This window comes from Perca fluviatilis, chromosome 13 (assembly GCF_010015445.1).
Source record: "Perca fluviatilis chromosome 13, GENO_Pfluv_1.0, whole genome shotgun sequence".
Classification (NCBI taxonomy): Eukaryota; Metazoa; Chordata; class Actinopteri; order Perciformes; family Percidae; genus Perca; species Perca fluviatilis.
This window is the reverse complement of record NC_053124.1, coordinates 31,860,713-31,881,866: the sequence shown is the minus strand read 5'-3', so window position 1 is coordinate 31,881,866 and position 21,154 is coordinate 31,860,713. Positions and strand designations below refer to the sequence as shown.

The following is a 21,154-nucleotide window of genomic DNA, read 5'->3' as shown; positions in this document are numbered from 1 at the left end:
GATTTAACCGGTGTTCAACTTTTTTTGTCAGAAAGAATATAAGTGATGGACCGACTTCCGTTCGCCGGCAGTGTCAAACTCTCGCGAGATCCTAACGGCTTCCTCTTCGCACGGAACCTACTTCCAAGATGGTGAGTACATTTTCTGTCAACCTGGTATAGTTTTGAAATCCGTAATCATCTATCTTTAATCTCACTCGTTTATCCCATTTAGACGTTTTAATGAGTCGCGTACAGTTTGTGCGACCGGACAGATGTTAAATGGTTGGCATATTAGTCGCAGAAATTGACATATTAACGCAGTTTACTGTCAACGCTGAGCTGAGGTGTATGGACTGACTGCAGCAAACAAGCTAGCGCGAATTGTTAAGTGTTTTCTGCTTGTGGCTTATACTTAACATTTCATTTGTTCGGTGTAGTCTCTGTTTAAGCAAAGCTGTAACCAGACAAAGCATCTCACGTAACCGGTGTTGTTAAAGTTGAAGAACCACTTACAATTGAAGGCGGCTAGCTGTTAGAGCTAAAGCTTCATACTCTCCAATGGCAAGGTGTTAGCATGTTGGTATCATCAGACTGAGGGGCAGCGTGCATGTTACACCGGTGTGAATGCACATGCAGCCGGATCAGTTGGAGTTGCTTTTGGATTGCTGCTTACTGAGTGAGCTCCATGGGTCTGAGTCACTTTGAAAGGTCTGGAGATGCACACAAGTCGGTAGTTAGAGCAGCAAACGCTCTTGTACCGTTCGCAATGCTAGCTGGAGCCAAAAAAATGTTAGCGGCAGTATTTGGCCCACATTCACTTCTGATTAGACCCAAAAACTCCTTGTAAGGTACATGGTTGAATATGAAATAACCGCTTTACAAGGTATTCATGTGAGCATTTTATTTTGGCTCTACTCTGGTGGTTGAGCAGTAAGCCTTTTGAGACCTTTTTAACAGCTCTGCAGTCGCTAGCGCTAAACCCACCAGACTCCATTTAAAAAAAGCAACATATTTTCACATGTAAATCGATAAACTGTTTATTTCAACTAAAACTAGACGTGATGGTTGGGGAAACGTGGAAAGACGACCCAAAACGGCTTTTCATAAACTTATTTTGTTTCTGTTGACTTTGAATTAAGTGTATTTTACGATGCTTAAATAACTTTTTATTTACATGGGAGTCTGGTGGGTTTACCTCAGTAGTGCGTTTCATGGATTTGTTTTAAGGCCAATGTTAGATTTGATCAAATCCGACTGATGGATAGAAATATTGTTAAGTCGGCCGACCAGGGCACCCAAAGGGGCACAGCGTGCTGGTATCGACGGTTGTCCCAAGTGCTCAATATTTAATGTTCACTAGCTGATGGTGAGATTCGTGCCTCCTCCCTGATCGCCTGTCTGCTCTGTGTGTTTTCAGTCTCTGGTCATTCCTGAGAAGTTCCAGCACATTCTCCGTGTTCTCAACACGAACATCGATGGTCGGAGGAAAATCGCCTTCGCCATCACTGCCATCAAGGTGAGGTCTCCTCCTGAAATGTGTACAGTGCTTTGTGGGATGGTTTCGCGTGAACTCAGAGCGTCATTCTTTATACTTGCGTGTCGGTATGAGACCAGCTTGATCATTCTCAAATTTGTAGTATTTAAGCACACATGTGTTGTAGCAGCTTATTTGTGCAATTTGTCTGTTCTGGGTCTCTTATTTTTAATTTTCTTTTAGGTTATTTTGCACATAAAACTAGGGCTGAGCGACATTGAGATAATCGGATATCGCAATATTCTTGATCAAATACCCTGATGGCGATATTGCGATAATATTGTAGCCTTGACAAATTGGTGCTTTTTAACAAAAGCTCCACGATTAGCCTAGATTTGTTTTGTTTTTTAGATAAATGTCAGTAATGTGGATATAATGACGAAGTGGGCCAAGGCAAATGGTAGAACAGCTAGTTTAGTCCGGTAAGTTCAGAAAATGACATCACTTAACTGTAACGCAGCCTCGATAACCAGGAAAAGACAACACTGGAGGCATTTACGATGTCAAGATCCAAAATATGAGACAGATCTAGTCTTTGTAGCACCGTATCCGAGCCCTACGTCAGACATCCTCCCTGTGTCGTCGGGTGTGCAGTGACCCTTAACGTTGCCTGTCTCGGTCTCAGGGTGTTGGCAGACGTTACGCTCACGTCGTCCTGAGGAAGGCCGACATCGACCTCAGCAAGAGGGCCGGAGAGCTGACTGATGATGAGGTGAGTCCATGTCCATTTGTGTGTTGTTGTTTTTTAAAAGGTTACTTAGACTTGGCGAACTTGAATGTCCCCGAAAGGCAATTTGTCGTGCAGTACAGGCATACTGACAGATAATCTACAACACAAACATTGAACCAGACATCTACAGCACTATTATATGTAAGACATAACATATACACATCAAAAATAGAATAAAGTAAAAATGAGTATGTTGTACTTCCCTAAAAGGCCTAAGAATATGTCATAAATAAATGAAACTACTGCACAGGTTAAAGCCTCCAGTATGAATGCTTCGGTCTGTGTTGTATGTTACTGTTTTTCTGGCGTTGTATTTTTGTATGCAGAGACTCGTGCGTCTGTAGATACTACAGTGCGTTGACTGTTGTCTGTGGAAATGATCTGTTGTGCTCGGATTTAGAGCCGCAAAGATTTAATCAATTAGTTGTCAACTATTAAATTAATCGCCGGGTCTATTTGGTAATCTGTAAAAATTCTATTTCCAGCTTGTTAAATGTATTTTCTAGTTTCTTCACTCCTCTGTGACAGACTTATCGCCGAGGGAAGTAATCGTCCGATTGTGCCTCCCAAGTTAGAATTTTGGCACACGCAATTAATTTTCCTGTGAGGTAACGGCTGTATTTGTTTTGTTTGTATTTTTTATTTTTTTTTCCTCCAGGTTGAGCGGGTGGTGACCATCATGCAGAATCCTCGCCAGTACAAAATCCCAGACTGGTTCCTCAACAGACAGAAGGACGTCAAGGATGGCAAATACAGCCAAGTAGGTGGCGCCGAGCCCAGAACCACGATCCCGTGAAAATGTCGTAAAGTCATTTCCCCCGGGTCTTTAGGATAGTGTCGTATCGCACGTTAAGTCTGAAGTTATGGGCGCCCGGATAGCTCAGTTGGTAGAGCGGGCGCCCGTATGTAGATGCAAACTCCTCGACGCAGCGGGCCTGGGTTTGACTCCGACCTGTGGCCCTTTGCTGCATCTCTCTCTTTCTCATAGGTCTTCTGCTGTCCTGTCGAATAAAGGCCTAAAAATCCACCCAAAAAAAATCTTTTAAAGTCTAAAGTTACATGAGCAGGTGTAGGACTGAATAATGATTGAAAAAACATACACGTGTCACTCAGTTATCGCGTGTTGAGCCTTCTGACTGCAGATTTTGGCAGGTCACTTTTTACTTGCACGTCAGTCAAACGCCTGAGTGAGTTGGCTAACTTTTTTTAATTGCCATTGCATGTCCCAGTGGCGAGCGGCGTGCCAACCTAACGCCTAGGGCGTGTCGATACGGAGCCGCGGGTGTGAAAGTCGCCGCAGGAATGTGGTTCCAGGGCATACTTTTCTTCACGCTCCACTTGTGTTCTGTGGTGTGAATTGTGGAACCTGACTGTTGTTCTCGTCTCAGGTCCTCGCCAACGGTCTGGACAACAAGCTGAGAGAAGATCTGGAGAGGCTGAAGAAGATCCGGGCTCACCGTGGTCTCAGGCACTTCTGGGGGTAAGGGAGCCGATCCGATCCCGAGTTGGGACACGCTTTTAGGGGTTTCAGTCCAAAGTTAGACAAACGTCAAGTCTCTGCACCCATCTGCCGGAGAGTGCACTGTTGCATCACATATATAGGGTTGGGTACCGAAACCCGTTCCACTATGGAACCGGTTCCTACGTAAGCGGTAGGAATCGGACCGAATTAGAACGCACGTTTCGGTTCCACTTAATGTCGACTGAAATATTTTCCCTCTGTTGCTCCAAAACGGATGTAAAAATATCCCACTTTCTCTGTATTCTACAGTTAGCTAGCTAACGTAAATGTAGGCTACTTTCAAAATGCCATATTTTCCACTTCTGGGCTCACCAAAAACTGACTCAAAAGCATATTAACTGCACGGGATCGCTAGTAAACCTAAAGCGTCTTTGATGTCATTTTTCAAGAATACGTTTAGGAATCGTTTTTTTTTTTGTAAAGTACCGGTTCGGCGTCGGAATTGTAAAAATCCAAACGATACCCAACCCTAATCATATATCGTACGTTTTTAATTTGGACTTCATACAGTTAAAAAATGTTTGTCATGCAATTTAAGATGAATCATCAGATTGCAAAATTTAATGGCGTTGAGTCTGACCACGGCATCTCGTGAACACATGACGGTCTTGGCGACCGTTGGCGTAGCTTCTCTGTGGGCTCAAGTGCGTTCTCTCTGGAAATGGGAAGCCGCGCGGTCTTCACGTCTGTGAAATTCGAGAGAGACGTAACTGGGGGGCGGGTCAAAGGAGATGTGGCGCAGAGAGCCAATACTGCCTACACTTTTCTGAATTATTTCAAGTGCGGATGCCCATGGAACTCTTCCACAGCAGACATGTTGACCTGTCATAGTAGGAAAAGCACAGCTGTAGTTAATAACCATAACTTTAACGATGGCTCAGTTCCATCAAGTGTCCCAGTAAGATATTTCAGTGAGTCAGCATGCACAATACCAGGACCTCTAAGTGGAATGCAGCCATCAGTAATGGGTTTGAATACACCTGTGCTGTTCCTACTATGACATGTCAACATGTCTGGTGTGGAAAAGGTCTATAGTCATAAAGCAATGTTTAAAAGTTCACTTAAGTCGACGGCACTTATGAGTGAGAGTGGCATCTGATGAATGTGGTACTCGACCTACTGTTAGATTTCTCTAGCAGAGTCTTGGCTCGTTTCACAGAATTAAAAAGCCACAACGTTTGAGGTTCTTAATGTTGTTTTAACTCAATCTTGTCTATTTTATTTTTTTTGTCTTCCAGTCTCCGTGTGCGCGGTCAGCACACCAAGACCACCGGCCGTCGCGGTCGCACCGTCGGCGTGTCCAAGAAGAAGTAAACTCCCCTGCTTCCCTTGTTTTCAATAAAACGCCACAGTTGACAAAAAAAATCTCTGTCCCAGCGCTCGTTCATTTGTTTTCAAGACACTGGTGCTATCTTGTATTTTATTTTTTCTGGGGAATTTCACTTTCATATAGTCGTGTTAAAGGGGTTCACGTGTGGTTTCTGGGGGGGCTTTTTAAAAGTCTAGAATTTCAAAATTTTAGGCCTTTTAAAGTCTTGTGTGATAAGATACTTTATTGTCCCCGAAGGGAAATTAGTTTTGGACTCTGTCCGTTCTGCAGCTTTACAGAAATACAGAAAATAAGCATCTCTCAACACATACTCTCATGCAACACAATGCTCTCATATACATACTATATGCTTTATATAGTAAGCATATTAACTCCTTTCAGTGGCAGTTTCTAATTGGAACATCCCTGTACGTATTGCACAATACTATTGTTATAGGTATTTAAATGGATCTTCATTATTTTATTTTTTATTCTTCTATTCCGTGGTGTTGTAGTTCCTTCTGTCGCTAGTCCAAATGGAACTTTGCTGCATTACGACTACAAACGAGACCAAGGTGCAACTTCTATTGCAGCCAATCAGCTTTCGTGTGATTGGCGCACGTCTTTCAGATTGTACCACAGACATAAAACTGAATTCGTTCTTCAGCTTTTGGGGAAGTACAAGTTTAGAGATACTTGGCTTGAAGAAAAAAAAAACTGAATTTAGGGCTCAGTTGATGTTGTGATAAAGGTCTTAAATATCATTCATAATGGACTTAGTCTTAAATTTGACTTGGTGAAATGTGCAGAAACGGTTACTTCCATTAAGTTTAGGGGCTCAAAAGACAAATGTCAAAATTGAAGCAAGACCATATCCTTCAAACAATCCTGTTGTCACAGCTGTGCACCTGAACACACACACTCCTCATTTCCTGTCCTACTGAAACAAATCTTGTATAAAATGTTGACTTACCAGATAGAAATCCAGTCAGGAGAACTCTGCTAATGCAGAACACAACAGGTGAATAAAGTAAAATTAAATAACATATTTGAGATTAAGACATTTATTTTTTAATGACAAGGTTTTTTAAACTTTGTTTAAAATATGCTAATGTACATACATTTTCAGAACAGAAATGTGAATGTTTCAATAAAAGCTGTATTCAGAGGGACCTTTGGATTTCATTTCATCACTCCATGAATCAGAAAATACTGTCAACAGCTCTAAGAAAATGGATAGCCAGGTTTTAATGAACTATTACATGTATAAATCAGGCTGTTTGGACACGACTTTCCCAATGAGAAAGTGTTTCCAAACCTTTGACTGGTACTGTAGATGGGAATGAAAAGTGGAAAAGTTTGGTGTATGTCGGGACAGATTTCTAGCCTGACGTGGTCCTACTCCGATTCTAGTCAGAATATGAGTCTGATGCTGCTCCGGTGGGCTGTGATTATGGGGCGTGTTTCAACCCAACCAGGAAAGAAAATGCCTATGCTCTCAATTTGATAGACCTACAACCAATCAGAGCAACGGATAGACCTACAACCAATCAGAGCAACGGAGTATGTGACGTATGTTTCATTGCGCGCCCCATCTTCTTAGCGACCATCGGGGCCAGCTGAATTAAACTTTTGCCGAATCCCGTAGGAAGGACGGCAAAAACATCTTTCCAATCGACAAATGCCTCGATCGCAAGTTCTCTGTTACTCTTTTAAAATGAACGCGCTGTCGATATCTTCTATAACAGACGCGATGGCGGAATCTACACATCTCAATTCTCCTGTGGAAGCCACCTTTGTCGTAAACGAATTTTCCTTGAGCGCTCTTTGGTTGATTACGTTACCGTTGATCATCTGTCCATCGTCGTATAAAGCCCGCCCTAGCGATTTGATTGGTCCGAACAGCTCTGGCTCGAGCGTAGCTGCTCCACAACGGATCAAGTCCAGACCGAACTTCCCGACGTCAAATGTTGTGGGCAGGGCTAAGTTCGTCTGGCATCCGGGCTAAGAGATTTCTGGATCAGTCTGAGAACTCATTTTGAGAAAATGACCTTTACAGATATGTATTGTTAAAACTTATGAAAGCAAAATAGCCCAATGCTTTGGCCTGTAATGTCTGGCCTTAAAGGAGAAAGACCTTTAAAACCTCTTTGAGACCTTTAACAGCTCTGAAGTCGCTAGCACTAAACCCACCAGACTCCATTTAAAAAAGCAATACTTTTAGCGTGCATAGAGCTAACACATTGTCACATGTAAATCGGTAAACGGTGTGTTTATTTCAACCAAAACTAGAGTTGTGATGGTTGGAAAAGTGGAGAGACGACCCAAAACGGCTTTTCACAGTTTTATTTTGTTTCTCTCGACTTTGAATGAAGTGTGTTTTACAAGGTTTAAATTACTGTTTATTTACATGGAGTCTGGTGGGTTTAGCGAACACAATTTCGCGGATGTTTTTATGTTTAAAAAAATAATCTTACTCTTTAACAGAAAGGTTGACCTCCTTAGAAATCATTTCCATAACTTTTTCAGAATATTAATCTGAGTCTGTCTGAGCACTTTTTGAAGGTAAAAGCTGGACAATTGCCCTATTAGCTTACATTGTAGCTTGTTTCGCCGCTGCCGACTGCAGCGATCTCGCTTAACACTGGACCGATGTCAGAGATTGTTGTTCCCATCAGTCACACAAACACATCGGGAAATAAGGTCCAGGTTGAACGGTAAACGGTAGTTACCCTTTAATAGCACGTGCCAATAATGAAATGATAAAGAGAACCTATAAATACACTGATCCGCTCCGTTAGCCGTGTAACATTTTGCAGTAAATTTTTAATCAGAGCATCCGTTTAAAACGAATCACATTTCACACAGAATGGGTTATTTGTTTGGTTTATTGTGCTGCATTGCTGACAGAAGTACTGAGAATCATACAACAGAAACAAAAGGAAATATTGCATTAATCATAATATACAAATATTCCATAAAAACTGAGGTAAGCTAGGAAAACGTATATGGCTGCAGGAAATATAAAGTGCATAAAGACAAAAATGAAGAGTCTAGAGGGTGAATAACTCCAACCGAGGCTTATGGCTTTTGAAGAGTTAAAGGGTGAGTTTGAAGTGACATTTTCATGCAAACTTGTCGACCAAATACTTTTCTATAGGAAACAAAATCTTGGTGTGTTCGCAGCGGGAAAAAAAATAAACAGGAGGTAAGGTGGGTGTTATAGCTACATCTTTAAAAGGTGGAACATGAGAAAACGGTGTACGTCATAGTAAAATATAGCAGACAGGTGTAAGGTACCTGTACACATTTTTATAGCTCTTTTAAGTTACACATTACAGGACATTTAGAAATAAAACCAGCAAAGGACCTGCACACATCCTCTTCATAACGAGGTTTACTACCTGACATCTCTACACCAACTCAAATATTGCTCCCAAAAATGTGTAGCCACCCTGTCCTACCCCAGTGCATGCTGGGATAGGCTCCAGCCCTTGACAGGATAAGCAGTTTAGAAAATCGATGGATGCATTCGCAGGAAACGCTTGTGTCTTTAAAGGGTAACTACCATTTTTTTTTTTCAACCTGGACCTTATTTCCTGATGTGTTTGTGTCTGAGTGACTGATGGGAACAACGATCTCTGACATCGGTCCAGTATTAAGCGAGATCGCTGCAGTCGGCAGCGGCGAAACAAGCTACAATGTAAGTTAATAGGGCGATTGCGCAGCTTGGATTTACCTTCACAAAAGTGCTTGTTTTGCCGCTGACAGACTAAGATTAATATTCTAAGTGTCTGACAACATTATGGAAAGGATTTCTAAGGAGGTCGACCTTCCTGTAAAAGAGTAAGATCCTTTTTTTAAACGTAAAAACAGCCGCGAAATTGCGTTCGCTAGACCCACCAGACTCCATGTAAATAAACACTAATTTTAGCATCGTAAAACACACTTCATTCAAAGCTGACAGAAACAAAATAAAACTGTGAAAAGACGTTTTGGGTTGTCTTTCCACTTTTCCAACCATCACAACTCTAGTTTTGGTTGAAATAAACACACAGTTTACCGATTTACATGTGAAAATATGTTGGCTTTTTTTTTTTTTTTTTTTAAATGGAGTCTGGTGGGTTTTAGCGCTAGCGACTTCAGAGCTGGTTCTGGTTAAACAGAAAGGTCTCAAAGAGGTTTTAAAGGTCTATCTCTGGAGGCATCCTTCCCGTAATGTCGTCAGACACTTAGAATATTAATCTGAGCTTGTCAGTGTCAAAATAATGCAAATTGACGATGCACATTTGCCCCATAGAGTTACATTGCAGCCCGGCCTGTGGCTGCCGGTTACAGCGTTCACGCTCAATACTAGACCAATGTCAAAGACTGTCGTTCCTATTATTGTCAGTTACACACAAAAACATCGGAAAATACGGTCCAGGTTGGGGAAAAAAAACGAAATTACCCTGACATCTATCCAACATTGCTCCCTAAAATGTGTAGTCACCCTGTCCCACCCCACTGCATGCTGGGATAGGCTCCAGCCCTTGACAGGATAAGCAGTTCAGAAGAAAATCAATGGATGCATTTGCAGGAAACGGGAAGGACTGAACGTGTGCGTCTTTAAGCTCATTTACGTTAACAGCGGTGGGTCTTTAATCCAAACGGCACTAAAAGTTTGAGTTTAGATCCAACTGCAGAAAAAGCTCCCATCAGCGACGCAACACGTCCCACGTGAGAGCAGAAAGTAGCGAAAGAGCTTCAGTCATGTTCTTAGAAATTAAATTATACAAAATATTCCATAAATAGATTCATTCAGACATTAAATTCAGATCAAATTACTCTAAGAAACAATTTATTTAATTTATTCTAGTTTTTACAACCAAGAACCGTCTTTGATTGTTGTTCTATTTTCTCTCGGGTCTTACCGGAGGAGAAGTGGAGACCTATTGCCTGCGAGCTTCTCCTGATTATATGGCAATTACAGTGTGACAGAAAGTCGTGTGCTTATGACACAATCGTTAGCCTATTTTTACAAAAACAGCTGCTACGGTGCCATAACGTGAGATACAAGGTAATGGAGCCTTTTATACATTGTCGTGTTTCTTTAGAAATAAACAATGGACAAATAGAGTCTTTAAACGCTTCAGATGGAAGGTGGCTTGGTAAGCCTAAGGATCTCCCCATAGCTTTTGTCTCTAAGTGTGCGCAGTTATTGAGTTTTGTAAGTAATAAGATATTCAAAACAGAAAGCTAACGAGTTGCAGGAGCTTCATATAAAAAAAAAAAAGGGAGTTTATAATCCCAAATCTCCCCTGACGACTGGAACAAATTACCAATAAACTGTCAGAACATTATCTTCAAATGAAGGCTTTTTTTTTGTACACAAAAGCAAAGATTTACCAGCTGTTATTTAGTAGTCTCTTCTTCTTGATAAATCTTCCTTCAAAAACCTTAATGCCAGTACATTTTGTTCAAAAAAAGATAAGATGATAATAAGCTGTGAAATAGAGCTCAACAGTGTGGTTCCAGAAGGAAGAAAAAAAAAAATAAATCCCATTGATTTTCTCTATAATTGAGATATATATAATGTCTTAAATATCCGAGGTAGACTGACCCTGAGCTCCGAGGTTGTGGAGTCCGTATGACAGGGATCTTCAACAGGGGAGTCCGGGACCCCTAGGTGGGGTCCTCAGAGTTACTGCAGGGCCGCTGCCAAATTATTGTTCATTTTATTTTGAAAGTTTCCAAGAAAATTTTAATATCTTAATATTATAAATTATTTGCAAATATAAATCAGCTTTGCAATTTGTGAAAATAATAGAATTACCGGCCTACATAGGTAAGGCAGTCACTAATGGCGCTTACCCACTGCTAGTACCAGCTCTGCTCGACCGCGGTGCCCTGTCCTCCTTTTTCGTGAGCTATAGTACCGCCTCATGCGTGGCTGGTCGTCACAGCGACGCCGCAGGAATAGTTAAGGGGGTCCCTTGGCTTAAAAAAACGTTGAAGACCCCTGCCGTATGAAATCAACCTGGTTTTAAGAAAAACATGTTTTGTTCCCGATCTTGTGGAGAAATACCACAATCCTAAGCGTAACGGCTACGTCTCCATTGGTCCAACCCGCTGTTACCATGGAAACGGTCACCGTACCCGCAAACCGCTAGAGCGAGCTTCTGCAATAGAGAGCCGAAGTCACGCTCCTTCTACTTCCGGTCCACGGGACTTTAATTTCTTTTAAATTGACGAACATCACATTTGTAATCCACGGCTCAATTCATAACGGGATCAAAAAATAATCTGCCTCTCCCCGTTTATATTTTTTCCGAGTTAAGGTCCCATGAGGTCCAACCGGACGGGGCGTGACTTCGGCTCTCTATAGAAGTCTATGATCGTTTCTGTACACACAGTCTTGTACCTTTGCCTTTTTTTTTTTTACGTTTTCAAAATGTTTTTGGGGGGTTTTCGTGCTGAATCAAATGTGTCATGGTGATGATTCCTCCCTTTCTGGTTGGCTCGGTTCCAGACGTAAAATTCTTTATACAACCCGCAATTATTTTTGAAAAACGTCAATGGAACAATCGAACGGGGATAAACACTTCCGGGAACCTGAGCCGTTAAAAAAAAAAACAAATTGGCGGGTGCTGTTGAGCTCTATTTTGCAGACTGAACTTCCACCTTCAGAAGAAGACGTGCGGTTGGAGAGAAAAGCAGGACAGCGCTCCCCCTCATCCCTCCCTCTGTGGGGGAGGGGACTTCTGCTGCGGTTGCTGTGGTGGTGGCGGCGGCGGTGGCTGGTCCTTGGTGGGAGCGTAGTAAAGCTCCAGAGGCTTCCTCACCTTCCAGTATTTCTCGTTGACCAACTCCAGAGTCAGAGAGCCGTTCAGAGTCTGAGAGGGAGGGAAGGAGGGAGGCAAGGACACAAGGGAGGGAGGGAGGGGAAGGAGGGGAAGAAGGGAGGGGAAGGAGGGGAAGAAGGGACAGGAGGGAGGGAGGGAGGCATGGACGGAAGGGAGGGAAGGAGGGGAAGAAGGGAGGGACAGAAGGGAGGGAGGCAAGGACAGAAGGGAGGGAAGGCGGGGAAGAAGGGAGGGAAGGCGGGGAAGAAGGGAGGGAGGGAGGGAGGGAGGCAAGGACAGAAGGGAAAGGAGGGAGGCAAGAACAGAAGGCAGGGAGGGAGGCAAGGACAGAAGGGAAGGAGGGAGGGAGGCAAGGACGGAAGGGAGGGAAGGAGGGGAAGAAGGGAGGGACAGAAGGGAGGGAGGGAGGCAAGGACAGAAGGGAGGGAGGGGAAGAAGGGAGGGAGGGAGGGAGGCAAGGACAGAAGGGAAGGAGGGAGGCAAGGACAGAAGGCAGGGAGGGAGGCAAGGACAGAAGGGAGGGAGGGAGGGAAAGAAGGAAAAAGAAGGGAGGGATAGAAGGGAGGGTGGGAAGGAAAGAAGGGAGGGTGGGATATAAGGGAGGGAAGGAGGGAATGAAAGAAGGGAGGGAGGGAGGGAAAGAAGGGAGGGATAGAGGGTGGGATAGAAGGGTGGGAAGGAAGGAAAGAATGGAGAGAGGGTTGTTGAATAAAGGAAAAATAACAGAGAAACCGAAGTGATTATAAAGTTGCGTTCAAATCCACAAAACAGTTATTAGAAGAACAATTGTCAGTAAATAGCAGGGTTATAATTAGGGCTGAACGATTAATCGCTTTCAAATCGAAATCGAGACTTGAAAGAATGCGATCGATATTATTAATCGAATGTGCAATATTTAGTTGAATGTTTTGGTGTAACATTTTTTTTATTATTATATTTACTGTCAGCGCCATCAGAGTGTAAATGTGTGCGAATGTTTATCTGACGAGGTCTTGCACGGCAGCCTCGGCCACGGTGTATAAATGGGCGGTTTAAGCCCCCTACGTCGTCTTCCAGGCAGCGCTGCCTGGAAAAGCACTAGGGTTAGGTGCCTTGAAGTCGACATTGGGGCCTTAAAACACCATTGAGCGTATAAATGTGTGCGAATGCTGAATGGTTCCCGTACTATGTAAAAGCGCTTTGATCATTCGTTAAGAGTAAACATGAATACAGACTATTTACAATGGTGCAATAGAAATAAAATTGACATTACTCACAGAGATCTGTCCTCCTCTCGTCATGATGTAGATGGTGTACTGTTTCTCACTGATGGCGCTCAGACTCGACCCCTCTCCACCTGCTGCTGCTCCTCCTGTTTCCTCTCCTCCGCCTCCTCCTCCTCCCTCCTCTCGTCCTCTGTCCTCTGTCTCTCCGTTGGTCCGTCTGTCCTCCAGAGCGATGCGCAGAGCAAGGTATTTCGACAGATGGTCCACCGTGGCGTTGGCGGTCGTCTTCACGTATCTGGTCAAAGGGATAGCACAGTTGATGAGATATGAGGGAAGGGGCGGTCATGTGGCGTAATGCCAGGGGTAGGCTGCTGAAAGAGCTGCGTTTATCATTTGAAATATACGTAACCGGGGGCATTTGTGCTCAGCTATGGCGAAGACGCATCGCGGAAGCCAAGAATGCCGAAAGGCAAGAAATCCACGGCCTGTGGGGGATATTAGGAGTGGATTTGTTCAAACCGACTGAGTTGAACATGGACACTGATGGATGCCAAATCAATTTCTATTATGAATAATGAAAATTAAGAAGGGGGGAGGTTCTCCCTCTTAAATTCCAGCTCCTCTGAGAGGGAACGGTAATATAAATACCTTTAAACGGAGACTAAAAACCTACTTATTCAGTCTGGCTTTCAAGTAGTGTCTTATCATTTTATTATTTTAAACATTTCAATGTTTTTTAAATATATTTTATTCATTTTTTTTATTTTTTTTTATTTTAGTGTGCATTGGTTTCTAAACCCATTTATGTATAATTTTTCTTATCTTATCTGATGTTTTTCAATAACTTTGAATTGCATATTGTCACGTTGGAAAGGTGCTATATAAATGAAGATTGATTTTGGACATGAACAATATTATTTGAGTTGCTTATTTGTTGCTTATATGACTCTGGTGATCCACAACACGAACGCAAAAGCTACAACACAAATGCATTTGTTTGGCAGTTGAGTTCAAATATCAACCATCTTTGCATCGCTTACCGCACCTTTAACTGACATATGTTACAAATGCGTCGGCCTCACCTGGTCTGGTTGTAGTCCTCGGCGTGGACCAGCTCCGGGTGGGGTCTGAACACCAGCTCGATCTCCGAGGCCGGCCCCTCTTTGTGGCGCCTCAGCGGAGGCGTGGGGCTGCCGCTGTCCGCCTCGGGCCCCGAGCCGTCTTCGGACGCCCGCGGCCGCTTGCGGCTCGGGCCGGCCTCCGACGGGGTCTGACCGGCGGGTAGAGGGGTGTGCGAGGGCGCCGAGTCATGGGACAGGTGGGAGCGGGCGTCGCCGTTGTCTTCCCCGCCACTGAAGGTGGTGTTGTCGCTCTCCTGAGTCGGCTTCTTCACCCGGTGGTTCCTGCAGGGCGGAGGGGATACACAATATTCTGGATAATCTGCTTGGATACGTTTGCCTATCAGACATGTTTTTTTGCGGATGTCACCGTGTTCACTGATCTCCAGCGTTCGTTCGGTAGACTCTTTTAAGAAAAAAATACTTTTATTGCAATTCCAACACCTCTCGGACCTGTAGCGGGCCTGCTGTCGGAGCCCCTCCTCGATGCTGGAGCTCAGCGCCTCCTTGTTGTGCAGCCTGTTGAGTCTCTCGAGGACGCGGCGCTGGTGGGCCTCGTACTCATCGCGGCTCGGGTAGATCTTGGAGATCAGCGCGTCAAAGTTGGAGTCTCGGCGCAGCGAACGCCTGGAGACCAGCTTCTTCCTGCAGGTCGGACACTCTTTGTTCCTGCGGTAGGAGGAGACGGTAAAAGTATCTGCACGGCATTCCAGTCAAAATATGTGCCTTTAAAAAGCATTGACAGAAACGTATTAGTCTAGGAGATTAGTCTATATTTACGGGATAGTTCCGGCGCCGTCAAAAATTTCGCCGGATGTCCCTCACTTTAGACTTTCTTTTAGTTAACTTCAAACTCCGGTGGCATCAAGCCACATTAACCGGAACCTCGAAACAACGTTGCAGGCTGAAAATGCAGACCTGCCAACCTTGAAAAACTTTTTTGAGAGTAGCAACTTACTGATTTATTGTCGAAGTTCTGGTTCATGAACATGGCGGCACGCACGTGGAAAAAATGTGCCATTAAATCTCAAATCTGTATACATTTTAAACCCTAGAAAATAATTATGTTCAAGTAGGCTACTTGAATTAAATAAAACATTTTATTTAAATCATCAGTCATATTTAATAGAATTAATTTGACCATAATATAATCCAATAAAATAAATTACACTGCATAATGAGCACTTTCACTTTTGGTACTTTAAGTATATTTTGATAATACTTTTGTACTATTACATATTAGGGAAGATGTTGAATGCAGGACTTGTAACGGACAAGTCATTTGTAAATCTACAACACTGTTTTTTCTACTTTTACTGCAATACATGATGTGAGTAAGTCTTCCTCCTCTGGAAAATCACCAACAACAGTCGTGCATGAACACCTGCAGCAGTGTTTAACCCTTGTGTTGTCCTTCGGGTCCCAGTGACCCGAAGGACAACACAAGGATTATGTACTTCCCTTTACTTTGTTGAGAATTGCTCTCTAAACAAGGGTTAATACAGCACCTTAGTTCTTGTTTGTACAGCATTTTGGTCAGCTTAAACTGTGTTTAAATGTGTTCTAGAAATAAACTTTACTTACTTACTTTACAAGAAACAGGGTTTAGAGAGCAATTCTCAACAAAGTAAACGGAAGTACATAATCCTTGTGTGGTCCTTCGGGTCACTGGGACCCGAAGGACCACAAGGGTTAACACTGAAAACACACAGCTCAGTTCAGCGTTTACTTGCAGCTCTGCTACAGTAGCAGATAACCTTTAACGTTACCTGCCGGTCACATCGTCTCTAAACAGTCCGCTCACAGTGAAGTCCTGCGCGGATCAACAGGTGTTAGAGTCCGGCGGCTGCTCGCTCTGTTACGCACACCGAGCAGATTGATGCGCCCACAGAGCCAATCTTTGCCGAGGTTACCGCTCGGTGTTTGGCTAGCTAATAAGCCTTTAGCCTGTTAGCTTGAGCTTTGTCTGAAGGCGCCGAACGGCCAGCCAAAGTCCGACAGATACCGACACATTCCGCACATCCTCCGCTCAGTTTTAACCTTTTGTGTTTAACTTGGGGAAACTAAACGGGAATGAGAGAGGAATGAATAACACTTGCATTTGATGCTTTCGTTTTACTATCAGTAGCCGATATCCCCACTTGACATTAGAGGAAGGGACCCGAAGGTGTGATTGGTCAAACTCTTCTTCTTTAGTTTTTTTTCCAGCATGCTCGTGGCTGCTACGCTGTTTTAGCCATAAGTTTTAGCTGCCTACTATCATCAAGAGTTAGACTGAGACGGCTGCACGTCAACGAGTGAACTCAAAACAGTCAACTGATTTTCGCGTAGTTTAAAGTGACAAATCCTATCACCGTATTTTGATGTCAAAATGCGTATCTACTACACAACATGCGTACAGGTTGGCAGGTCTGAAAATGGCAAGCTTTAAAGTGCCCATATTATGCTCATTTTCAGGTTCATAATTGTATTTAGAGGTTATATCAGAATAGGTTTACATGGTTTTCATTTTCAAAAAACACCATATTTTTGTTGTACTGCACATTGCTGCAGCTCCTCTTTTCACCCTGTGTGTTGAGCTCTCTGTTTTAGAATGAGGCATCGCACTTCTGTTCCATCTTTGTTGGGAGTCGCACAGCCTCAGTAACTAGGTAAGGACTACTAGCGAGTCAGAAGCAGAGTATGAGGGCATGCCCTGACAGCAGCTAGGTAAGGACTACTAGCCAGTCAGAAGCAGAGTATGAGGGCGTGCCCTGACAGTAGCTAGGTAAGGACTACTAGCCAGTCAGAAGCAGAGTATGAGGGCATGCCCTGACAGTAGCTACGGAAGGACTACTAGCCAGTCAGAAGCAGAGTATGAGGGCGTGCCCTGACAGTAGCTAGGTAAGGACTACTAGCCAGTCAGAAGCAGAGTATGAGGGCGTGCCCTGACAGTAGCTAGGTAAGGACTACTAGCCAGTCAGAAGCAGAGTATGAGGGCATGCCCTGACAGTACCTAGGTAAGGACTACTAGCCAGTCAGAAGCAGAGTATGAGGGCATGCCCTGACAGTAGCTACGGAAGGACTACTAGCCAGCCAGAAGCAGAGTATGAGGGCGTGCAACGCTAGCTGCTAGGCGAGCATTATAACATGTGTTACAAAGTGACCTCGTTTGTCTCTGAAGTAAAGGCTGGACTACAATAGAGCTGTTTGGAGCAGTTGGTGAACAGTGTTTTCTGTTGGAGATGGTAAGTCCCTTTGGGGGGGGGGGGACTTTGGGCTTTTTCACTTTGTAAACCTATAACGTGCACAAAAAAAAGACACAATAAAGGAAAGGGAAAAAGCCAAAAAGCGTAATATGAGCACTTTAAGGAAAATTTGGATGTTGCAACAAGGCAGACCTGCTCGGTTCTTTTAGGGAATGATCGTAGTGATTTACAAAGAATATGTTTAGGGCATTTCCTCTAACTGGGACGTTTTGGGAGTGATTGGTGGGATTGCTGTGGACGAAGTACACACGGAGATACACTGGTAAGAGCCAATGAGGTTTAACCATGTATCAGCTAATTTAAATAGATCACGTTACTGTATTGTGTCAACAGTTCACTTCATTTAATATTGTATGGGGCGTTATCTTTTACAATGTGCAAATGTTCCACCAAAACAAGTTCCTTCCAGAGACTATTTAGCAGAGCTACCGTCGCTGCGTCCGGAGCTTGGCGCCACCAAAGACCATTCTGATTGGTTTAAAGAAATGCAAACAACCCAGTGAGTTTTTTTTCCTATCCAGGAATGCTGTGTGGACTATTCAATTCAAATTGTATTTATAGTATCAAATCATAACAAGACTTATCTCAAGACACTTTACAGATAGAGTAGGTCTAGACCACACTCTGTAATTTACAAAGACTACCCAGACCTTCCTTCGCAGCGCTGTGGAGGAAGGTCTGGCAACGCGAGACCAACAGTCGATTCATCCAAAAGAACCAATAGCGAGGAGTCGCGGTTGTATTGCGCTCACCCGGATCGCAGCGCGGTGACGATACAGTCAGAGCAGAAGCGGTGCAGACACTCTTTGGTTGTCATGGTGTTCTTCAGCATGTCCAGACAGATGGGACACATCAGCTCGCTGTGCAGAGAGCGGGGAGACACCGCCACCTCCGTCCCATCCATGATCGCCTCCTAAACAGACAAACAGAGACACACAGACAGACAGAGAGACACACATTCATTTTTGGGCCCATTTTTGTTAAAGGAGGATCCTAAAAATCATATTTAGCTGGTTTTCATGGTGGAAGAGTGTACATTTATTCTGTCCCAGGAGTCAAATGTATTTTTATTTTGCGTTGTCTTCTTTCATTTTGTACCTTTTCCACATTTTTCCTGTAGTGTGGACCATATGTCCTGTTTTTTTTTTATGTTAAAGTGCTAATATGGAGGCTTCTTCAGTAGTTCTCCAACATCTTCTACATTAACCAACAAAACCAGCATATGACAATTGAAAAAATGAAACATCAGAACACACACACACACACACACACACACACACACACACACACACACACACACACACACACACACACACACACACACACACACACACACACACACACACACACACACACAGGTTTACCTGAGGGCTCCTGTGAAGCTCATACAGACTCAGCTCCCAGGTCTTACTGGGAGTCTGGATGTTTACCGGAGCCGCCATGACGACTGGTTCTCACTGGACCGAGAGAGAGAGAAAGAGAACACACACACACACACACATATATATAAAAAAAACTATACACCTGTACCTGTCAGGGCCCTTAGTCCCAAGCAACACACCACACAAATTTTTCCAGACTCAAACCAACAGTGAATGTATCTACTAACAAGCCTGATGTATCATAAAAACACATCAGTGAGCCAAACTGAACACACACACACACACACACACACACACACACACACACACACACACACACACACACACACACACACACACACACACACACACACACACACACACACACACACACACACACACACACACACACAGCTGTTTATTATGACTCAATCCCACATACACCGTCCTGCTGCCACAAATACTCACTTAAGCACCAAACTTGGATTACTCCACCGCTGAAAATAGTCCCCAAAAAATGCACTATTTCCTCTGATTATTGTATTTTATTTCATGGTTCATTTTTTTGTTGTTCTTGGTTTATGCTGAAGAATCCAAAATAGCCCCACATCATCGTATACTCTTCACCATACCTAGAGATTGGCATGGTTTTATTTCAGTTAGCCTAATAGCTGGTGTGATTTGCACTGAGAGATGATTTTATGGAAAGTACTCCATGCCAATCTCTAGGTATGGTGAAGGGTACCTGACGATGTGTGTGGGCTATTTTAATTCCAAAGGCCAAGGGAACTTTATCAGGATGCATAGTATCCTGGATCCATGAAATAACTGGCCTTTAAAGATAATAATCTGCCTGCCTCTATGGGAATTTAACATAGGGGTGTGTATACTTATGCCCCCTGTACTTTAAGGAAGAACATTTATTTATTTACGAAACATTATTCATTCACAAAGAAAATTGGTGTCCTTAAAAGGTTGGATTTTTCCTAATTTTTTTAATTAAGGCATTAAGATCAATTTCCAAAAGATGGGGTTTTTTTTTCCTCTTTTTAAGACAACTTTAGCATGGGTGTGTAAACTTATGCAAGCCACTGCACATGAGGATACATTCTCTATATGAATATCAACTTTAAAAGACAACTAAAAAATATTTCTTATTAACCTATATCTAATTTAAAACTATTTTTTCATGGACTACTGGGATGTATGTATGATTGTATGTATATGTAGTGTCATGTATGTACTAGAGCCTAGTGCATCTAGTCATCATCATTTGTGGAAATTGTGTATTCTATACTTTGTTCCACTACTTTATATTGAATCATGGGCCCCCACCTATAAGCTTTTCTAGCTTTTTGGGGACCCATTCACTTACCCAATTAATCTTGTACCCCCAACTGTATTATTGTAATGTTTCAAGTGGTATTTGTGAATAAATGAATTGTGTTGTGAACTACAGTGAATTCATGAGGAAAATTAAGACATTTAGAGTAAAACTACATTAACAACAGAGCGAAGTTACATTAACACAATGATGTTATATTGATATCATATCGTTGTGACAAAAATAAAACACACCACTGAGACCCGCTGACACACTGAACAGCAAACTTGCCACAGGGACAAAACGGTGATTCTTCATCACGGTTACAATCAATAAACAAGTTTGCAAAGTTGTATATGTGTGCATGGTTTACAAATAAACATTAACATCTTCCTATTCCTCGATGGATACGTGAAATTAGAGAGTAGGAAAAGCAGAAAATCAAACTGTAAACTCACCTGACGTTTAACTGACGGACAGCTGACCTGACGAGACCCCCACCCCCCCCCCTGCACAAACACACACACAGCCTCCCAAAAACTACGTTATGAATCACTCTAATAACACACTCCCGTAGTTATGTTCTTATACAGTCGACGGAGGGATGTTTTAGTTATGGCTGTGGCTCGCTCGAAGAGAAAAAACGACAAAATGATGAACGGCGCATCATTTTTCGAGCCCCAGATGCTAGCTAACGTTAGCTACGGTGGACATCTTTCTTCTTCTTCTCCCCGGAACAACTCGCCTTTTCCCCGGCGCTGCTTGGCGAACGCATCGCCCCCTTCTTAGCTACAGTGGCCCCCAGCGGCCAGTCGGTGTATAACAACAACAGGATAGATAGATAGATAGATAGATAGATAGATAGATAGATAGATAGATAGATAGATAGATAGATAGATAGATAGATAGATAGATAGATAGATAGATAGATAGATAGATAGATAGATAGATAGATAGATAGTGATATGCTACAATGT

At 43.1% G+C, this 21,154-nt stretch overlaps 2 protein-coding genes across 2 annotated transcripts; one reads left to right on the top strand and one right to left on the bottom strand.

Moving 5' to 3' along the window:
- Nucleotides 1–21: 21 nt before the first annotated feature.
- Nucleotides 22–5,132, top strand: rps18 (ribosomal protein S18). The gene is made up of 6 exons (XM_039819456.1): nucleotides 22–131; nucleotides 1,399–1,497; nucleotides 2,141–2,227; nucleotides 2,904–3,005; nucleotides 3,634–3,725; nucleotides 5,006–5,132. Exons 1-6 carry the CDS (start codon nucleotides 129–131, stop codon nucleotides 5,079–5,081), a joined length of 459 nt encoding a protein of 152 aa, XP_039675390.1. The 5' UTR covers nucleotides 22–128; the 3' UTR covers nucleotides 5,082–5,132.
- Nucleotides 5,133–11,478: 6,346 nt separating this feature from the next.
- Nucleotides 11,479–20,922, bottom strand: LOC120571697 (E3 ubiquitin-protein ligase RING2-A-like). Its single transcript, XM_039820763.1, has 7 exons — nucleotides 20,636–20,922; nucleotides 18,857–18,949; nucleotides 18,245–18,405; nucleotides 14,698–14,913; nucleotides 14,209–14,529; nucleotides 13,178–13,421; nucleotides 11,479–11,951 (listed from the first exon to the last, which is right to left on the bottom strand). Exons 2-7 carry the CDS (start codon nucleotides 18,932–18,934, stop codon nucleotides 11,790–11,792), a joined length of 1,182 nt encoding a protein of 393 aa, XP_039676697.1. The 5' UTR covers nucleotides 18,935–18,949; nucleotides 20,636–20,922; the 3' UTR covers nucleotides 11,479–11,789.
- Between the last annotated feature and the right edge of the window lie 232 nt (nucleotides 20,923–21,154).